The sequence below is a fragment of the Parasteatoda tepidariorum genome, chromosome 4 (genome assembly GCF_043381705.1).
Source record: "Parasteatoda tepidariorum isolate YZ-2023 chromosome 4, CAS_Ptep_4.0, whole genome shotgun sequence".
In the NCBI taxonomy this organism is placed as follows: domain Eukaryota; kingdom Metazoa; phylum Arthropoda; class Arachnida; order Araneae; family Theridiidae; genus Parasteatoda; species Parasteatoda tepidariorum.
The window spans coordinates 36,795,414-36,810,752 of record NC_092207.1 but is presented as its reverse complement, the minus strand read 5'-3'; the positions used below and the strand labels follow the sequence as shown (position 1 = coordinate 36,810,752).

At 32.9% G+C, this 15,339-nt stretch overlaps 2 protein-coding genes across 5 annotated transcripts in view; both read right to left on the bottom strand.

The window, feature by feature from the left end:
• LOC107453245 (uncharacterized) overlaps positions 1-15,339 on the bottom strand; it is a 74,424-nt gene that overhangs the window by 10,557 nt on the left and 48,528 nt on the right. The gene's annotated exons all lie outside the window — the stretch shown is intronic.
• LOC107452700 (monocarboxylate transporter 5-like) lies at positions 346-14,566 on the bottom strand. Its single transcript, XM_043056825.2, has 7 exons — positions 14,491-14,566; positions 13,014-13,157; positions 11,856-12,125; positions 8,444-8,718; positions 2,883-3,213; positions 2,215-2,502; positions 346-741 (listed from the first exon to the last, which is right to left on the bottom strand). The coding sequence occupies exons 1-7, from the start codon at positions 14,498-14,500 to the stop codon at positions 539-541; spliced, it is 1,521 nt and encodes a 506-aa protein (XP_042912759.1). The 5' UTR covers positions 14,501-14,566; the 3' UTR covers positions 346-538.

Sequence of the window (15,339 nt, the reverse complement as noted above, 5' to 3'; positions counted from 1 at the left end):
TTTCGTACGAATAGGAATTACGGAAAAATTCTCGCTTTAAATTCATACGTGAAAATGGTCCTTTGAGCAAAACAAATTTCAAATGGTCAGCCGCATGGTTCGAACAAGTTCGAACTATTTATCGGATGTGAATTTTTTTTATTCTCTCGTACTACGGGTACATTTTTTACACTTTTACACATCTTCATAATTTCAAAACTCTACGTCTTAAAAATTTTTGCGCAGTAAAAATAAATAAATTAAATAAAAAAAATGCAACGCAAATTTCAACACTCAAAACAGAGGTAGAAGTTACTATTACTTTTTTTTAGCATGGAGGGAAAATGTATTTGAAATAAAAGTATATTTAAAATTAAAATATATTTACGAAACAAGTAATATATAGTTTTATTTTTTTAGCCAATACTCTTGGCTCGTTGTATGAGGAGGAACATTACATGTCTTGTAACACGTGTATGCTCTGAGGTATTTCAATTGTCATGCATTGCAACAGAAGTGTGCAACCATCTGGGAGTGTACAACAGAAGTGTACTTGAAATCATCTGGGCTTGGATTCTTCATTTGTTTGTTTCTCGATGTTTTGAAATAAGTTTTTACTGTTCAAGTCCTCCTGAAAACTTTCACCGTAATAGTACTTCACGACAATAGGTTCCAACAACCACAGCCCTCCTGATATCACTGAAATTCCACCCAGCAAGTAGAACATACCATCATATGATCCAACATAATCCCTGAAATATCCTGAAGAAAAAAAATCATTTTTAATGAACATGCAAAGAATGAACTTGGGATTCCAAACATGGTATTCTGTAATTATTACCATTAATTCGTATAATTTAAAGTTCCTTTTCAAAATTAAAGTGGAAATTATAGACATATTAAGAGTCATAAATTAATATTCAATCAAGAAAAAGTTATCGAAATCTCATGAATCATTGCTGAGGAAGGATGAACTGAAAACTTTAAAACGTATTCGACTGCCTTAGGAAAAAGAAAGAAACTGTTATGCGTTTATTAAAAACACACAAAAGTTCTATGATACAGTCAAATTGATTTTTGTGTTTTTCATTCTAACTCCCTGGCTAGTGATTCGACAAGTTTAGATAACGATTTAGCTTTATTTTCACTTAAATATTAACTTATGCATGCCCAAAATGCGTAAACTTTTTGTCTTATATTCTCACAAGGATCCAAAAAGTACATATAGATTAAGTTTGGTCATTTCACAACACCATATATAATACGTTTATTTGTTTCTTGGCTTCAACTGAAGCTAATACCTTGCAGGTTAACATTTTGCAAGAAAATCGATAACAAAATAAATGGTAACACATAACAAATTATTGTGGTAGAAAATATTACAATAATGCAGGACATATCAGTTTATACTAAATATAACGTGCATCTGTTCGCTAATAACTCAAGAATGATTGCATCGATTTGTAATACGCTTTTTGTTTAGTTTGCGAATACCTCAGAGGTGATTTATAAACCATCTTTACTTTCTTGACTGGCAACAACACGGAGAAAAAGGCTGAATAAAGAGGCCGTGGACTATTTAGAGGTACACGAGCTCCTATCGGAGGGTTCCGATGGCGCAGTCCAATGTTTCCCAAACTTATGACTTTTGTGTACCCTTTCTAAATTTTTCGCAAAGCTGTGTACCACTAATAAAAAAATTTACATATTTTTACTATAAAAAAATTGTACAAAAGTTAAAAATCACAACTCGTTGTTGACGCCACTAATTATTAACTGTTAACTCTGCAAAAAATAGCCAATAGAAAAATACGTAATCGTAAATTTTCATGGCTAGCTTTGTTTTTAAATAAAGGTTTTTGAAATTCTCGTTTGTTGCAAGATATTTCGCATAAAAACGCGAAACCACTGCTAAACTGTTCCCGTACCCCTGGGGGTACGCGTACCGCACTTTGGGAAACACTGGCGCAGTCCATAAAGACATCACTGACGCTGAAGATCTGCAAGTCATGAGTTTGATTTTTGAGATAATAAATTTACGCCATTTTGTAATACATTTTCTACATTTATTCTTTGTGTTATTTAAAATAAATGTAGTGTTGTTGTTTTAGCTCTCCAATCTTTATTTACGAATCACATAGCACAACACTCCGTAACAGAAGTTCACCGCAGTTATAGCACAGTAACTATAAAGAGATAAGGTTTACATAACATCTTAAATCTACTGCTTCTTACCTATCATTGGTGGTATAGAGAATGAAACCACTCCTGAGAGCAATCCATCGTTCGCTAAAGCCACCGCTTGGCTGTTGTTGTCGATGTACTTGAGCACTAGAACCGGGAACAGCACCAACATACTTCCTGCTGCCATTCCGTAGAGCACCAGAGTCGTCATGAAGGTATAAATTGACATGGCCATTGGAAAAAGGGCAATGAAGACTCCTTGTAACACCAGCATCCCACACATGAAAGCGGGTATGGTCATGAGGTCTTTGTCTGTCACCCAACCAAAGCCAAGTCTACCTGAAAGATAACAAATGAAAAAAATAAAAATCATTTACTTTTTACCGACCGGATACTGTCAGTGAACTGGCCTTGCATCATAAAGGTTCTGAGTTTGAATCCCAGGATGCTCTTTCATTCTCTGTACTATCTGTCCTTACTGTGGGTGCAACGTTAGCCCACCTAATATGGTGCCCCTGAAGAAGTGGCCAACAAATCTGCCCTTCAGATGCATATATAGACGAAAGGTCATTCCCCAGGTAGGCATTGAAAAAAAATTGTTCTGTCAGTCTATTTGAAGGCGTTATGTTTCAAATTGACCAACCCCCACAAATTCTTTAAATAGAAATACATTTTAGAACAAAGGATGTGATATAGAATATTATAAGCAATATACTTACCAACTAACTCTCCGAGAGCGAGTCCGTAAATGAGATATTTCCCATAGCTCTCATCAATTCCTTTATCTATGGCGTAATCCACAGTCACAGTTAGAATTGGAATGAAAATCATTGTGTAAGTCGACGCGCACACATTTATGAGAATGTAAACTGGATTTTTGAACACCCTTCCCATGGTCCTAATGCTCTCCATGATGCTCGGGTTTTCATTTCCTTTTGCTTTAATTTGTTTTTCAGAATACGGTGGAACGTCGCCATCTTTTTCAGCGACTTTGTCCGTTGAGTGCAACGTTCCCTTTTTTTCGGCTGCTTCTTCAGAGATAGGCGGAACCTGTAAAATGAAAATTTTATCACTTATTTATTGAATGAATACCTAAATACCTGAGTAATGAATCAGTTGACTTAATGATAATATTTTCACTAAGTGGCTCAGGGGATAGAGGATGATGAGGTGCCCGGGTTCAATCCTAGCGATACCTGGTTGATTCGAAGTGCTCGCCCTGCTCGCACCGACCACACTATATCCTCAGTGAATCCTCAGTGATATCACATCCTCAATGATAGACGGATCATAGTTTAGAGTCCCTTTGCCATCAGATTAATCGTGGAAGGTTTTCGTGGTTTTCCTCTCCATGTAACGCAAATGTGGGTTAGTTGCATCAAAAAGCTCTCTACTAATGAAAATTTCTTCCAATATTTGATCCAGGAGTTTTTTCTTCTGAATTGGGTTCAAAATTACTAGGCTAAGGAGTTGAACATTAGTAGCCGTAAACCCTAAATTGGGTCAGTTGTTCAACGACGGTATTAAAATAAAATATTTTTATTAGATTTTTGAATACTATAATCGATAATAAAATATTGTTTGAGTTTTTCTTTTATTAATAAGATATTGTTTGCATCTGTTGTACGTGATTGTAGGAAACGTTGTTGTATAAATGACTGGTCATCTTTTCATTTTCTGTCATTATTATTTTTCATACTTTATAATAAAATGTTCATATTGTTAAAATAAACTAATTTTTTTTGTTTTCGTGTTTGGAAAGTTTTAGGATTTGAAATAAAAATCAAACTTAATTAAAATATTTCAACTAGAGCCTTTGTTTCCAAAGAAATTTTCCAATCTTAAGAATATTATTCCGTCCTCCTATGAAACTTACTAGAGGGGAATAATAGTCTATGATGACTTCTGCTATACCTGGAAATTAAAAAAAATAGAGTTATAGTTCAGATACACCAGTTTACGAGCATTCAACGACTTCTCATTACTGAGCTTTAAAACTTCAGTTAAAAGTTTCAGAATACGTAAAATCAGCAGCTAAGATATCCAATAAATCTTATTTGAAGTGTAACAATCTCTTATTCATCTTAGAATTAAACAACATAAATATTAGGTACAGGTTGTTTCACTATTAAAGCGACACATTTAATTTTACTGCCTGCTAGATCACCGGATCTTGGGTCAAATGAAACATCGTGGTACAAGACTGGGTAGACACTATTGAAATCGTCGTCGTTTTTATCTATGTAAGTGAGATACGCCAAGAACCTTCCAGAATGTTAACAGTTCTATGTAGCACCACCGTGAAATCTAGAGGACTACGTCAGGTCAGAATTTTCAATACTTTATTTACATAGCACTAGAACATCACAATGGGTAATTGGCAATTGTCTGGGAAACATTCATCCGTAGACATGCCATCACAATTTCGCTCCTCTGCAAAGAATACGCTTTGGATGCCCGACGACCAGTGCATGAAGTTGGTCACTTAATGGTAAAACAGTTTAACAAGAACCAATACCACGCACTCTGGACCAGGCTGATCAGAGTGGTCACCCAGCTAGTAATACTTGACCTCGGTGAACTTCTATGAATTGGGTTTTACTCTCAGTCCACTAGGAAAGTCCTGTAGTATGCTACTGTTAACTATATGTCATAAGGATTGCTTCTATAACACATACTTATTGAGTTTACTGTTCATTTGCCTTGCATTTTCCATCGCAGCTAACTTGAAACAATTTTGGTCGCTGCAGTGCTATTTGAATTTGATTCTTACCTCTTGAACTCCTGGAAGCTCCCCACACTATACTCTGTTGCAAATTACGAAAACCCATTATCCCTAAATGGAGAAAGCCTGTTGGCATCTAAGTGCACGCCAAATGGATGCCAAGCCCCCAGAGCGAGCATATATCAATATCGCCCACTCTTGAAACGGCGTTGCATAGCCTCCTTTCTGCTTGCTTTTTTATTAATAATAATAGCAGTTATAAACAACAATAATTAATTAACAAGTAATAAGAATTAATAAGAAAATGATTTCTAGAAATCGTAGAAACAATATATGTCTTTCTGTTATTCAACCGAGTTCGCCCAAATTTTGCGTTTTACCATGCAAAATTATATTCTTTAAAATGATGTAAATAACTGTACACCTCACAATTCAAAATTTTTTCGATCGTCAAGACACGGTTCTCATCAGATCACCGAAGTCAAGCATCACTGGCTGCGGTCAGTGTGCGGGTGGGTGACCCACTTGGATCAGTCTGCGTAGGGACCGAGGGTGTGCGGTATTGGTCCTCGTTAAACTGTGCTACCGTAAAGTGCTCGACTTCGCGCGCAGGTCGTCGGGCTACCGAAGCGGGGGTGCCATCCCTTCCGCAGAGGATCAAAATTGTGATGGCATGTCTTCGGATCATCCTCCGGGATGTTTCCCAGACCGTCGCCAATAGCCCATTGTGCAGCTCTAGTGCGACGTAAATTAACAACAACAACAACAACAATCAAAATTTTTTCGACTATTATTCAATAAAATAATAAAAAATTATAAATATTTACTAACATTTATTTTTTGGAATTATTTTTGGACAAACAAATTTTATAATTGTGGGCAAAAATTCTTCAATTCGATTCTTTCTGTTCTCGAGATATAGTGTAATACGCAAAAAGTAAAATTAACATCAAGGGGCTCAAACTTTAGAGCGCTTTCCTGACCTAACCATTGGGATCATATTCTCCAGACTGCGGCTACCCCCTATATTTTGGGGGTCGGAAATCCAAATCCATCGAAAAAAAGGTATGTTTATTTAGAAAAAGTACGTTTTTGTTTCCATTTTCGAAACTTGAATTATTGTCTGCACTTATTAATTAGCATACTTAAAGTCACCCCCTTGAGCCATTAAGATTGAGTGTTAGTACGTAAAGATCCGATCATTAGATCAAAAGTTATTCAGGATGGTCCGCATTTCTTTCCTTTTTCTTTCTTTTTTTTTGCGTACTAAACATATGATGACATATACATTTATTCTTGAAAAAAAACGTTGCAACCATCATTTAGAGCAGGGTTTCTTAACCTGTGGTTCATGAGCCCCTTAGGGGTCCATGGGTCATATTTTGGGGGTCCACCTACTGCTCCTAATTTTTAAAACGTTTGGATCAATAATATTTAAATAGCATTGATCTTTTTTTCTTTCTAAAAGGTGAAAATACATACGTATTTGAAACTAGGTGATCGAGATACCCCAAATTCAGTACGGACTGCACACAGCCCTCTAATATCCCTGTCATATTTTTAACATCCTCCACTAACCGGTTTTCAGTTTGCACCACCCAAGGGCAACCCCTGATGACGATAGTATTCCCGCTGTACTATTTTTATTATCCCCTGTCAAGCTACGTACATTTGACACCTTGTTCAGGTTACTAGATCTAGAATTTTTTACTAAGAAGAAAGCCCAGTTTTTGAAATTTGGAACATTAGACAAACTTGGATTTGGTATTCCACAAAAACCTCTGGTTGAGGCATCTCTCAAAGTTGCATATCATATTGCTAAAAGCAGGAAACCACATACTATTGGAGAGACATTAATTAAGCCATGTGCGCTGGAGATGGTTGAATTAGTTTGTAGATTGGAACAGAGGAAAAAAAACTTGAGGCAATTCCATTTTCAAATGATGTGACACATTCAAGAATAGTTGAAATTTCTTGCAATATCTTGAAAAAAATCATCGATGAATTGAAAGTATCGCCTTTTCCCTTTAGTATGCAACTGGATGAAACTACAGATATCTAGAATTATAGTCAAGTTTTTGTTTTTGTTCGTTACGTGTCTCTTGATACTATCAAAGAAGAATTTTTATTTTGTGAGTCTCTTTTGCAAACTACAAAGGCAGTTGATGTTTTAGCAATGTTAAATGTTTTCTTTACCAAACAAGACTTCGGCTGGAAAGAAAAACTTCATTCACTTCGTACAGATGGAGCACCTGTGATGCTTGGCAATAAATCTGGTTTTGCCCTGTTGGTGAAAAAAAAGTCTCCTAATGTTCTTGTTACTCATTGTCTTTTACATAAACATGCGCTGGCTACAAAACTCTTCCAACCAGCTTAAAAGAAGCATTATCAAACGTTATTAAAACTGTAAATTTTATTAGACGTAGAGCTCTTAATCATCGTCTCTTTAAAACGCTGTGTCAAGAAATAAGCGCAGAACATGAGGTACTTCTGTACCACACGGAATTGCGCTGTCTGTCACGAGGGCAGGTTTTGAAACAATTTTTCATGTTGAAGATCGAATTATCACTTGTTCTAGAAGAAAAAGATAACTCATTTTTCGAATATTTAAACAAAAAAGATTTTACCTATAAATTAGCTTACCTGGCAGATAATTTCATCCACATGAACAATATAAGTCTTTTAATTCAAGGACCCGATATCACCATTATGGATGCAACTGAGAAACTACAAGTATTCTAATTGAAGATGTCACTTTGAAAAAAATAGAATTCAAAATGAGATATATGCAAACTTTTAAATGTTGGAAGAAGTGCTTTCTGAAAATGGATCTTGGCAAGATAATTTGTTACTGAATAACTTAAAAAATGAAATCTGTGAACACCTGGAAGTACTTCAAGTTTCATTTAAAAAAATATTTTAATTTAGATGAGATAAAGATAAAAGATGAGTTGTGGATTCGTCATCCTTTTCTTTGTAATATTGACTGTATCCATGATTATGAACCTTACCAAAGATGAGCTTATTGATCTTAGAACAAAGTCCTTGCTAAAAATGGATTTTGATTCAAAAACACTCGGAGAGCTCTGGTCTTCTGTGAAAGTAGCCTACCCATTGCTTGTAAAGCGAGCTATTTCAGCTATACTTCCGTTAGCTACAGTGTATCTTAACGAAGCCGGAATTTTCCAGAATTGTGACAATAAAAACAAAACATCGTTATCGATTGAATGTTGAACATGTTATGCGCGTTGCTTTGTCGGAGACCATCCCTCTATTCAATTTATTAATTAAGGAAAAGCAGCAACAGCCTTCAGACTAAAAATTTTAATTTTAAATATTTTGTATACTATTGAAATAATAAAATTAAATGCTAAAATAAATTAAATACTAAAATTGATGTTTTTTGCAATTTTTTTTCTCAGAGGGGTGGTCCGTGACTTCTAAAAAAATTTTAAAAGGGGTCCATTGTATCAAAAAGGTTAAGAAACACTGATTTAGAGCTACAAAAGCAATAATTGAGCATTTTAAAATACATAAAGAGAGATAAATGCTTACGTGTGTCTGTTTCATTAAGTAGCGAATGCAAACGACTTTCTGTTCTTCCTCAAAATTTGAAAATCTCTCGTTTCCTTTTGAGTAGAAAATGTCTTTACTGTTAATGGGGTACACGAGCTCTTCAACTGGATTGCTCAGTGATCGCTGGCGAGCAAATTTTTTGGGGTCGTAAACACTCTCAAGCTCATGTTTCTCAAGAATGACTGTAACATCTGTATTAATTGCTTCAACGGATTCTTTCAGTTTGTTTGCTTGCTCAGCTTTTTTTCTAGCCACTGCAAGCCAATCAATCATTTTTAGAATATACCAAAATAAAAAAGAGCAATATGATAAAATGCCAAAAAAATTATTTTTATATAAAGGATCGATTTTCACGTACCTAGCTCCTATCTTTCCCAATACGAAGAATCCAATTCGAAAATCCAAATTGATTAGTGCTAATTAATAACTAGGCCGTAAAGGCACATTCTTAAATGAAAATTTAGGTGGACTGGAAAGTAATTCAGTTTCGGTTCATTAAATATTCATTAGTCTTAAAAATCCATTCATTTTTTCGATCCAGCATTGAAAGGTTGATTGCTAACGAGGGTGAATACATTATTAATTTAAAATAAAATCTTGATAACAAATGTCAAATGCACCGAAACGACATTACTTTCCGGTCCACCTAATACACCAAATAATTTTTAAAACATCATAATATTTACAGTTTCACATACCTCAACAATATAACAACTTGGCAATGCTCGTTTATATGTTACTAAGTTTAATTAAGAGAAACCTCATAAGTTTCCTTGTTTAAATCGTTTATAAGTTTAAGTTACCTCGTTTTTAAGTTTTTGATATTTAAAAGTAATTTCATTCCCTCCCCAAGTCATTAATACTAGAAGCGTTTTGGGGGTCATTTTAACAGTTTCTTATAATTTCTCATGTTGTTTTTGAAGATACTTGGGGCTCATATTTTTTTTTACTTTTTAAAATTGCTTTTAACTATACACAGTTTAAATTATGGACTTTTACGTTGATTACTAAAGTAAATAATCATAGAAATATCTAAGAAAAACCAAAAAGGATCATTTTAAACTTTAAACAAAAACTTTTTAAGTATCTAAAGATATAAGCCTGAATTCGATTTTGCAAAATTAACTTTGCGAAGGTGATTTAAAGAACAAATTGGAGACCACAGTGTCAAACAAAATATCATACACTTGTTTCCCATGCATTTTATATATTCTTAGATTCGATGTCAGAAGTAGCTTATTTGAGCTCTGATTGAATTAAAAATTCGTTATAGCGCCTGAAAATATGCACATGCTAATTATAAACAGTTATTTTAATTATAATTCTGGGCAAGAAAGAATTTTCTTGAACAGCTATTGCAATGTAAATCCTGAAGCAGACTTATTGCATGACGAACAAGTCAAATAACTTTGAATTCAAATTTTTGTTTCCAACATATAAAATCCAAAAAAAATCATTTTTAATAGATTTCTGTAATAATAGAGATACTATAAAGAAATTGTGCCAGTTGAGAAACAAAATTACAACTTGGGGAAAATATGGTGCTATTATGGAGCTGTACCTAAACTCCGGATACAGCAGGACTATTGATATTTCTTCTTTACCTCTGTGAAACTTGCGGACAAATTTTTTTCCTAAAAAAATCGCAATATTGGGAAAGTACGTCTAAACGAGAGAAAATTTCTTTTCAATTTTCAGTGCCACTTCTTCGCAATATCATCATTTTCGTCAAAACAAAACTCTTACTATAGATCTATAGACATGAGCTGAAGATAAAAAATGCCATAATTCTGAACAGTATTCATGCGAGTGTTTGTAGACAAAGCACAGAGTAGAAGCCAGGCACTGTCACTTACTACAATAGTATGAAATGGGACGTAGACTTAGCAAACTAAATGCTAAGTAATTATTCTACAGGACAGGGCTCGAAAAAACTCAAAAATTTTACCCGTCCCCGAGGACGGCTTGTCCAACAATGTACCTGTCCTCCTTTGAAACTAACCCGTAGCTTCGAAATAAATAAAAATATAATTTTCTGTTATTTATTACAAACATTTATATAAATTGCATAATGAATTCGTAGTTACTAGGATTACATTATACAGTAATAAAGGAAATACTAGGTTACTAATAGGAACCTAGTATTTCTTTATGAAATAATTTATCTCTTTTATGAAATAATTTAAAGGACAAAGGCCAAGTTATCTGGAATGTCTATTTATCCGAGGGTACTGTGTTTTTTAAATGAATAAATTATGACGTTCGCCAGTCCCCCAATCAAGCCAATGATTTACAAGCCCCTGCACAGAAATCTGAAAGGGGTTTTCCATTTAGGTAGATGTTCATAATTGCGTTTAACGCTTCTTATTTAAGACCAGTACGTAATGTGTTTTTTTTTTTTTTTTGTAAGTTCATTGCTGAAAAGCCCCTTTCAACCGCTGCAGTACTCCCAGACAGAAAAAACATCAATTCCACCATGCGCAGTATGTTGCTGTATTGTGGGTTATCTTAGAAGTGAGGTGCTAGACTCTTGTAAGATAACAAAAATTGAAAATGTATCACTAACATTAACGGGAAAATGGCCGTCCGCGCGGACGTCGGATTCGAGAAATTCGTTGTCCGCGGGGAATTTTTGACCGCCGAGGACGGGTGGTTTTTCGAGGATGTGACACTTATTGCAGGTGGTTCTTTCGTGTTTTTACAACATTTTATAAATTCGACTTAAAGTAATAAAAGACTATAAACTCCTCAATATGACTCTGACTAATATTAAGCTTTTAGTTGTAGAGGGGCATTGAATTCATCTGGACCAGCTTTGCTATTTTACCACGCATTGAAAAAAAATATTTCGCCTTTTTTAGTGCTATAGTATTAAAGTGACAACTCTTTATATATTTCTCAATCCACATCCAGTTTGCGCCAACCACAGTGATGACATAAAATATCTTCAGTGGTAGACGGATCATGGGTTAGAGTCCTTTTGTCGTCAGGCTAACCGTGGGAGCATTACGTGGTCTTCCCTCCGTGTAACGCAAATGCGGGTGAGCTCAAAAAGTCTTCCACGAAGGCAAATTTCTTCTAATACTTGATCCAGGAGTTCCCTTGTCATCTGGATTTGGTTCAAAATTACAATGCTACGCTGTTGAACATTAGTAGTCGTAAGCCCAAAAAATTGGGTCGGCTGTTCAACGACGGTTATAAAATAAAATAAAATATATTTCTCTTTGCAAATGACTATTACCTATCTTCTTTTAAACTGCAACTAAATTAAAAAGTAATATTTTGCAATGTATATTGGCATTATATGAGATTACGCCATGCATTAGATTAGGGTTAAATTCTCAATTTGAAAATTCTTTAGAGAATTAACAATGAATTCAGCTTCACTTACATAGTTTAGCGTATTTTTCGGGATTTTCCACCCAAGACGGTGATTTCAGTATGAGTGCAGGTGGCAGAACATGCAAAATGACGCCGGCAAGAATGAGAAAACCTCCACTAAGTCCATAGGAATCCAGCACAGTTTCGATCAATATGGGAAAACCCAAACTTCCAACACAAACTCCTGATAAAGCTATTCCTGATGCTGTAGCCCTATATTTCTCAAAATATTGATTTACAATTACCTGGAAGAGTGTGTTAGCAAAGGCAAATCCAACACCTATACATAAATATATAGATATTATTGCCTATATATAATATTTTTTCTGGTGGCAAAAATGTTTTATTACATAGCAGTAAAAATTTATTTACACAATACAAAAAAGAAAGAAATTTAATTATATTAATTTATTAATTGCATTTACAGTTATTAATTGCAATTATTTTAATTGATTATGTGTATTTAAAAATTTATGAATCTCTATATTAATATTTTATTTTTATGGGATCACTTATTGATTAGCTTTAATTATATTTATTATTATTCATAACATTACTTAATTTAGGTTAATTACATTAGTTGATTACTATTATTTAAATTATTTAACTAATATATTGCACCCAAACCTTAACTACACTGGTCAATATTATTTTAGTAACATTAATATCATTTTAACTATAATTAACTCATTTCGATGTAAGAACTTAACTATTTTTAAAAAAAAAAATATTTTAAGGCAAAGTTCTTTAAAAAGAAAGAGAAATATTTTCGTTGAAATTATAATTTAAGGTGATAGCTTCTCAGGTTTTATACAGTAATTTAATAACATGAAATGTCTATAATATACTTAATTCCCGAAACGCGTTGAAAGAAATTCATAGGAAAAATATTTTTTTAAAAACTACTCCTTTATACCAATTGTTACTTTTCCTCATGATATGTTTTAATGTTATTACGAAGACAAGAAAAGAAAGTAAGAAAAAAGATAAGGCATTATTAATTGTTACATAGCAATTAGAAGAACGTAGCGAGAAAAAAAGGCATGTCATAATGGCATTTAGTTCAAGTTTTATATTCTACTTGCACATTGAATGAACTTTTTAGTGTCTTTTAGGGTTTTTAAATAAAAGTTGTTAAGTAGAAATTACATATTGTTCAAAATAATACCATGCATTCCACCCCAAAAAATTGTCAACCAGAAGATATTTGGCGCAGTCCAACATAGTGCTGCTCCTGCTGCTGCCACTATTCCTCCGCAAAATGTCACAGTTCGAATACCATAACTCTGACCCACAATGCCAACCAATGGACCTATCGAATCAAATTAATAATATGTTCTATTGTATTTTTAGCTCCAAATTCATCCAAATCAATATTTTTAAAAGTTGCTGCTAAAACGGAAAACAGTTTTGATTTCAAAATTTCATATTTTTTCTTTCTTTTTTTTTCTTTTTCTTTTTACTATAAACAACTTATATGAATTATAATGAAACATTTTATTTGATCTTTCCTATTCTCTTTTTCTTCAATGACTATGGATGGACCATAGTCTTCTTCAAAAGTCGTATTATGGGTCCTCAGATACATAATTCAGGACGTAACTAGTAAGACTTTAGTAAATTAATTCAGTGCAGAATTTTATAAAATTGGAAATTAAGCATTTACACTGGAAAGACGTGCTTTTGTTAGATAATCGCCAATAACGTGCTGTACATGTGTCAACAATCAATGATCACAGAAATAAAAAAAAAAGAAACATTCATTGTTCATATTACAGAAATTGACAAGATAGTATTGTTTTCTATAAGGCATCGAACTCTAAAATCCTAAGTAAGTAGCTGTCTATTGTTTTGGAAAGTGCATCTACTTTTTTTTTTTGTCACGTGACAAAATAATGGTTAAATATGCCAAATGTTTGAATTGCCATTCAAGCTATAAAACGCCTTTTTATGAAAGAGATCATTTTACTTATTCCTGAAGTTATCACAGTTTTGAAAGACTAGAATTGAAATGCTTAAAAGCAAAACTTACTCAATCAAAAATAAATCAAAGGGGAAAACAAATTTAAAAAAAAAATTTTTTTTTGACTTAAAACTACTTTCAAATTTAAACCTAGACATTTCATTGTATCAAAAATTTTTTTAAAAAATTCAAAATTTGCTACAGTTTGAAAAAAAACTCAGTTCTTTACCCGATAACTCAACATGTTCTTTACCCGACATGTTCTTAACCCGATATTTAAAAGCAAGAAACACTTTTTCAAAAATAATTCAAACGCGAAAACAAATTTTAAGAAAAATTTCAACTTAAAACTGCATTTAAATTTTAACCAAAACACAATGCATCATAAAACATTTAAAAAAATTTAAGGTTTGATACAATTCAAAATTTTTTAAAAACTAAAGTCAGTTCTTTACCCGATTACCCAACATGTACTTCACCCGACATGTTCTTTACCCGATATTTAAAAGCATGACTCACTCATTCAAAAATAATTCAAACGTGAAAACAAATTTTAAAAAAAAAAATCGACTTAAAACTACTTTTAAATTTTAGCCAAAACACAATGCATCATAAAACATTTAAAAAAATTTAAGGCTTGATATAATTTAAAGAAAATTTTAAATAAAACTCAGTTCTTTACCCGATAACATTCGTATAGAATTCCTTACAGAGAAAGGTAAAGACGCTTCCTGTCTCGTTACATGATACTGCTGAAAAACGTATCATTTCTTATTTTGAACCTAGAGTCAGATTAAAAAATAACAACAACTAAGTTGTTTCTAGCAAGGTCATGTGTTTCCTGATAGAAACCGCAAAAATATTATTATTGGGCTAAATATTATTTTTCTACATTTCCTGCCTGTTACTTACGTTTTTAAACATTCTAAATATTTTAATATTTCTCAATATTTTATTATTAAAAAAACTTAATTTTAATTAATTTTCCAAAATTCTAAAATAGCAGGCAACAGTGACGGCAGACGTTGTATTTTAATTTTTTATTTGGTTGAACTTGAAAGGTTGTATCATTAATCCGTTTTTAAAACTTAGTAGAAATATTAATATGCCAATCTTGTTTCTTTAAAATGTGAATAAAGGCATGCAAAAAAATCATAATAAAGGCATGCATTGAATGAATAAAGGCATGCAAATGAGGAAGGCTTGCATTTTTAAGCTTTTACTGTAAACCTTGTTTCTAGCTATTTATTCATTGCTAGTCTAGCTAGTCTTTTCATTCCTAGTCTAGCTAGTCTTTTCATTTGTCTATCTTTGCCTATATAACATTTTGTTTGCGTTGAAAACTTTATTGTAAGAGTTTAATAAAAATATATTTTGGTGCGTATAAAAGTAACGTAAAGTTATTTATGTATTGTTATTCATGTATTAAAATTGATAGATTGAAATATTTGGTATATAGTACTCGTATTTGGATATAGTCATGATTAAAAATAGTTAAAAGTTTGAAATAATAATAATAATTAAATTAAAG

What these genes read in the sequence shown, in the direction of transcription:
- LOC107452700 (XM_043056825.2), bottom strand. An exon ending in TTTTTGGGGTGGAATGCATG is followed by an intron (nt 12,126 to 13,013) that starts GTATTATTTTGA and finishes ATTTATGTATAG; the next exon opens with GTGTTGGATTTGCCTTTGCT. An exon ending in ACTTAATGAAACAGACACAC is followed by an intron (nt 3,214 to 8,443) that starts GTAAGCATTTAT and finishes TTCATTTTACAG; the next exon opens with GTTCCGCCTATCTCTGAAGA.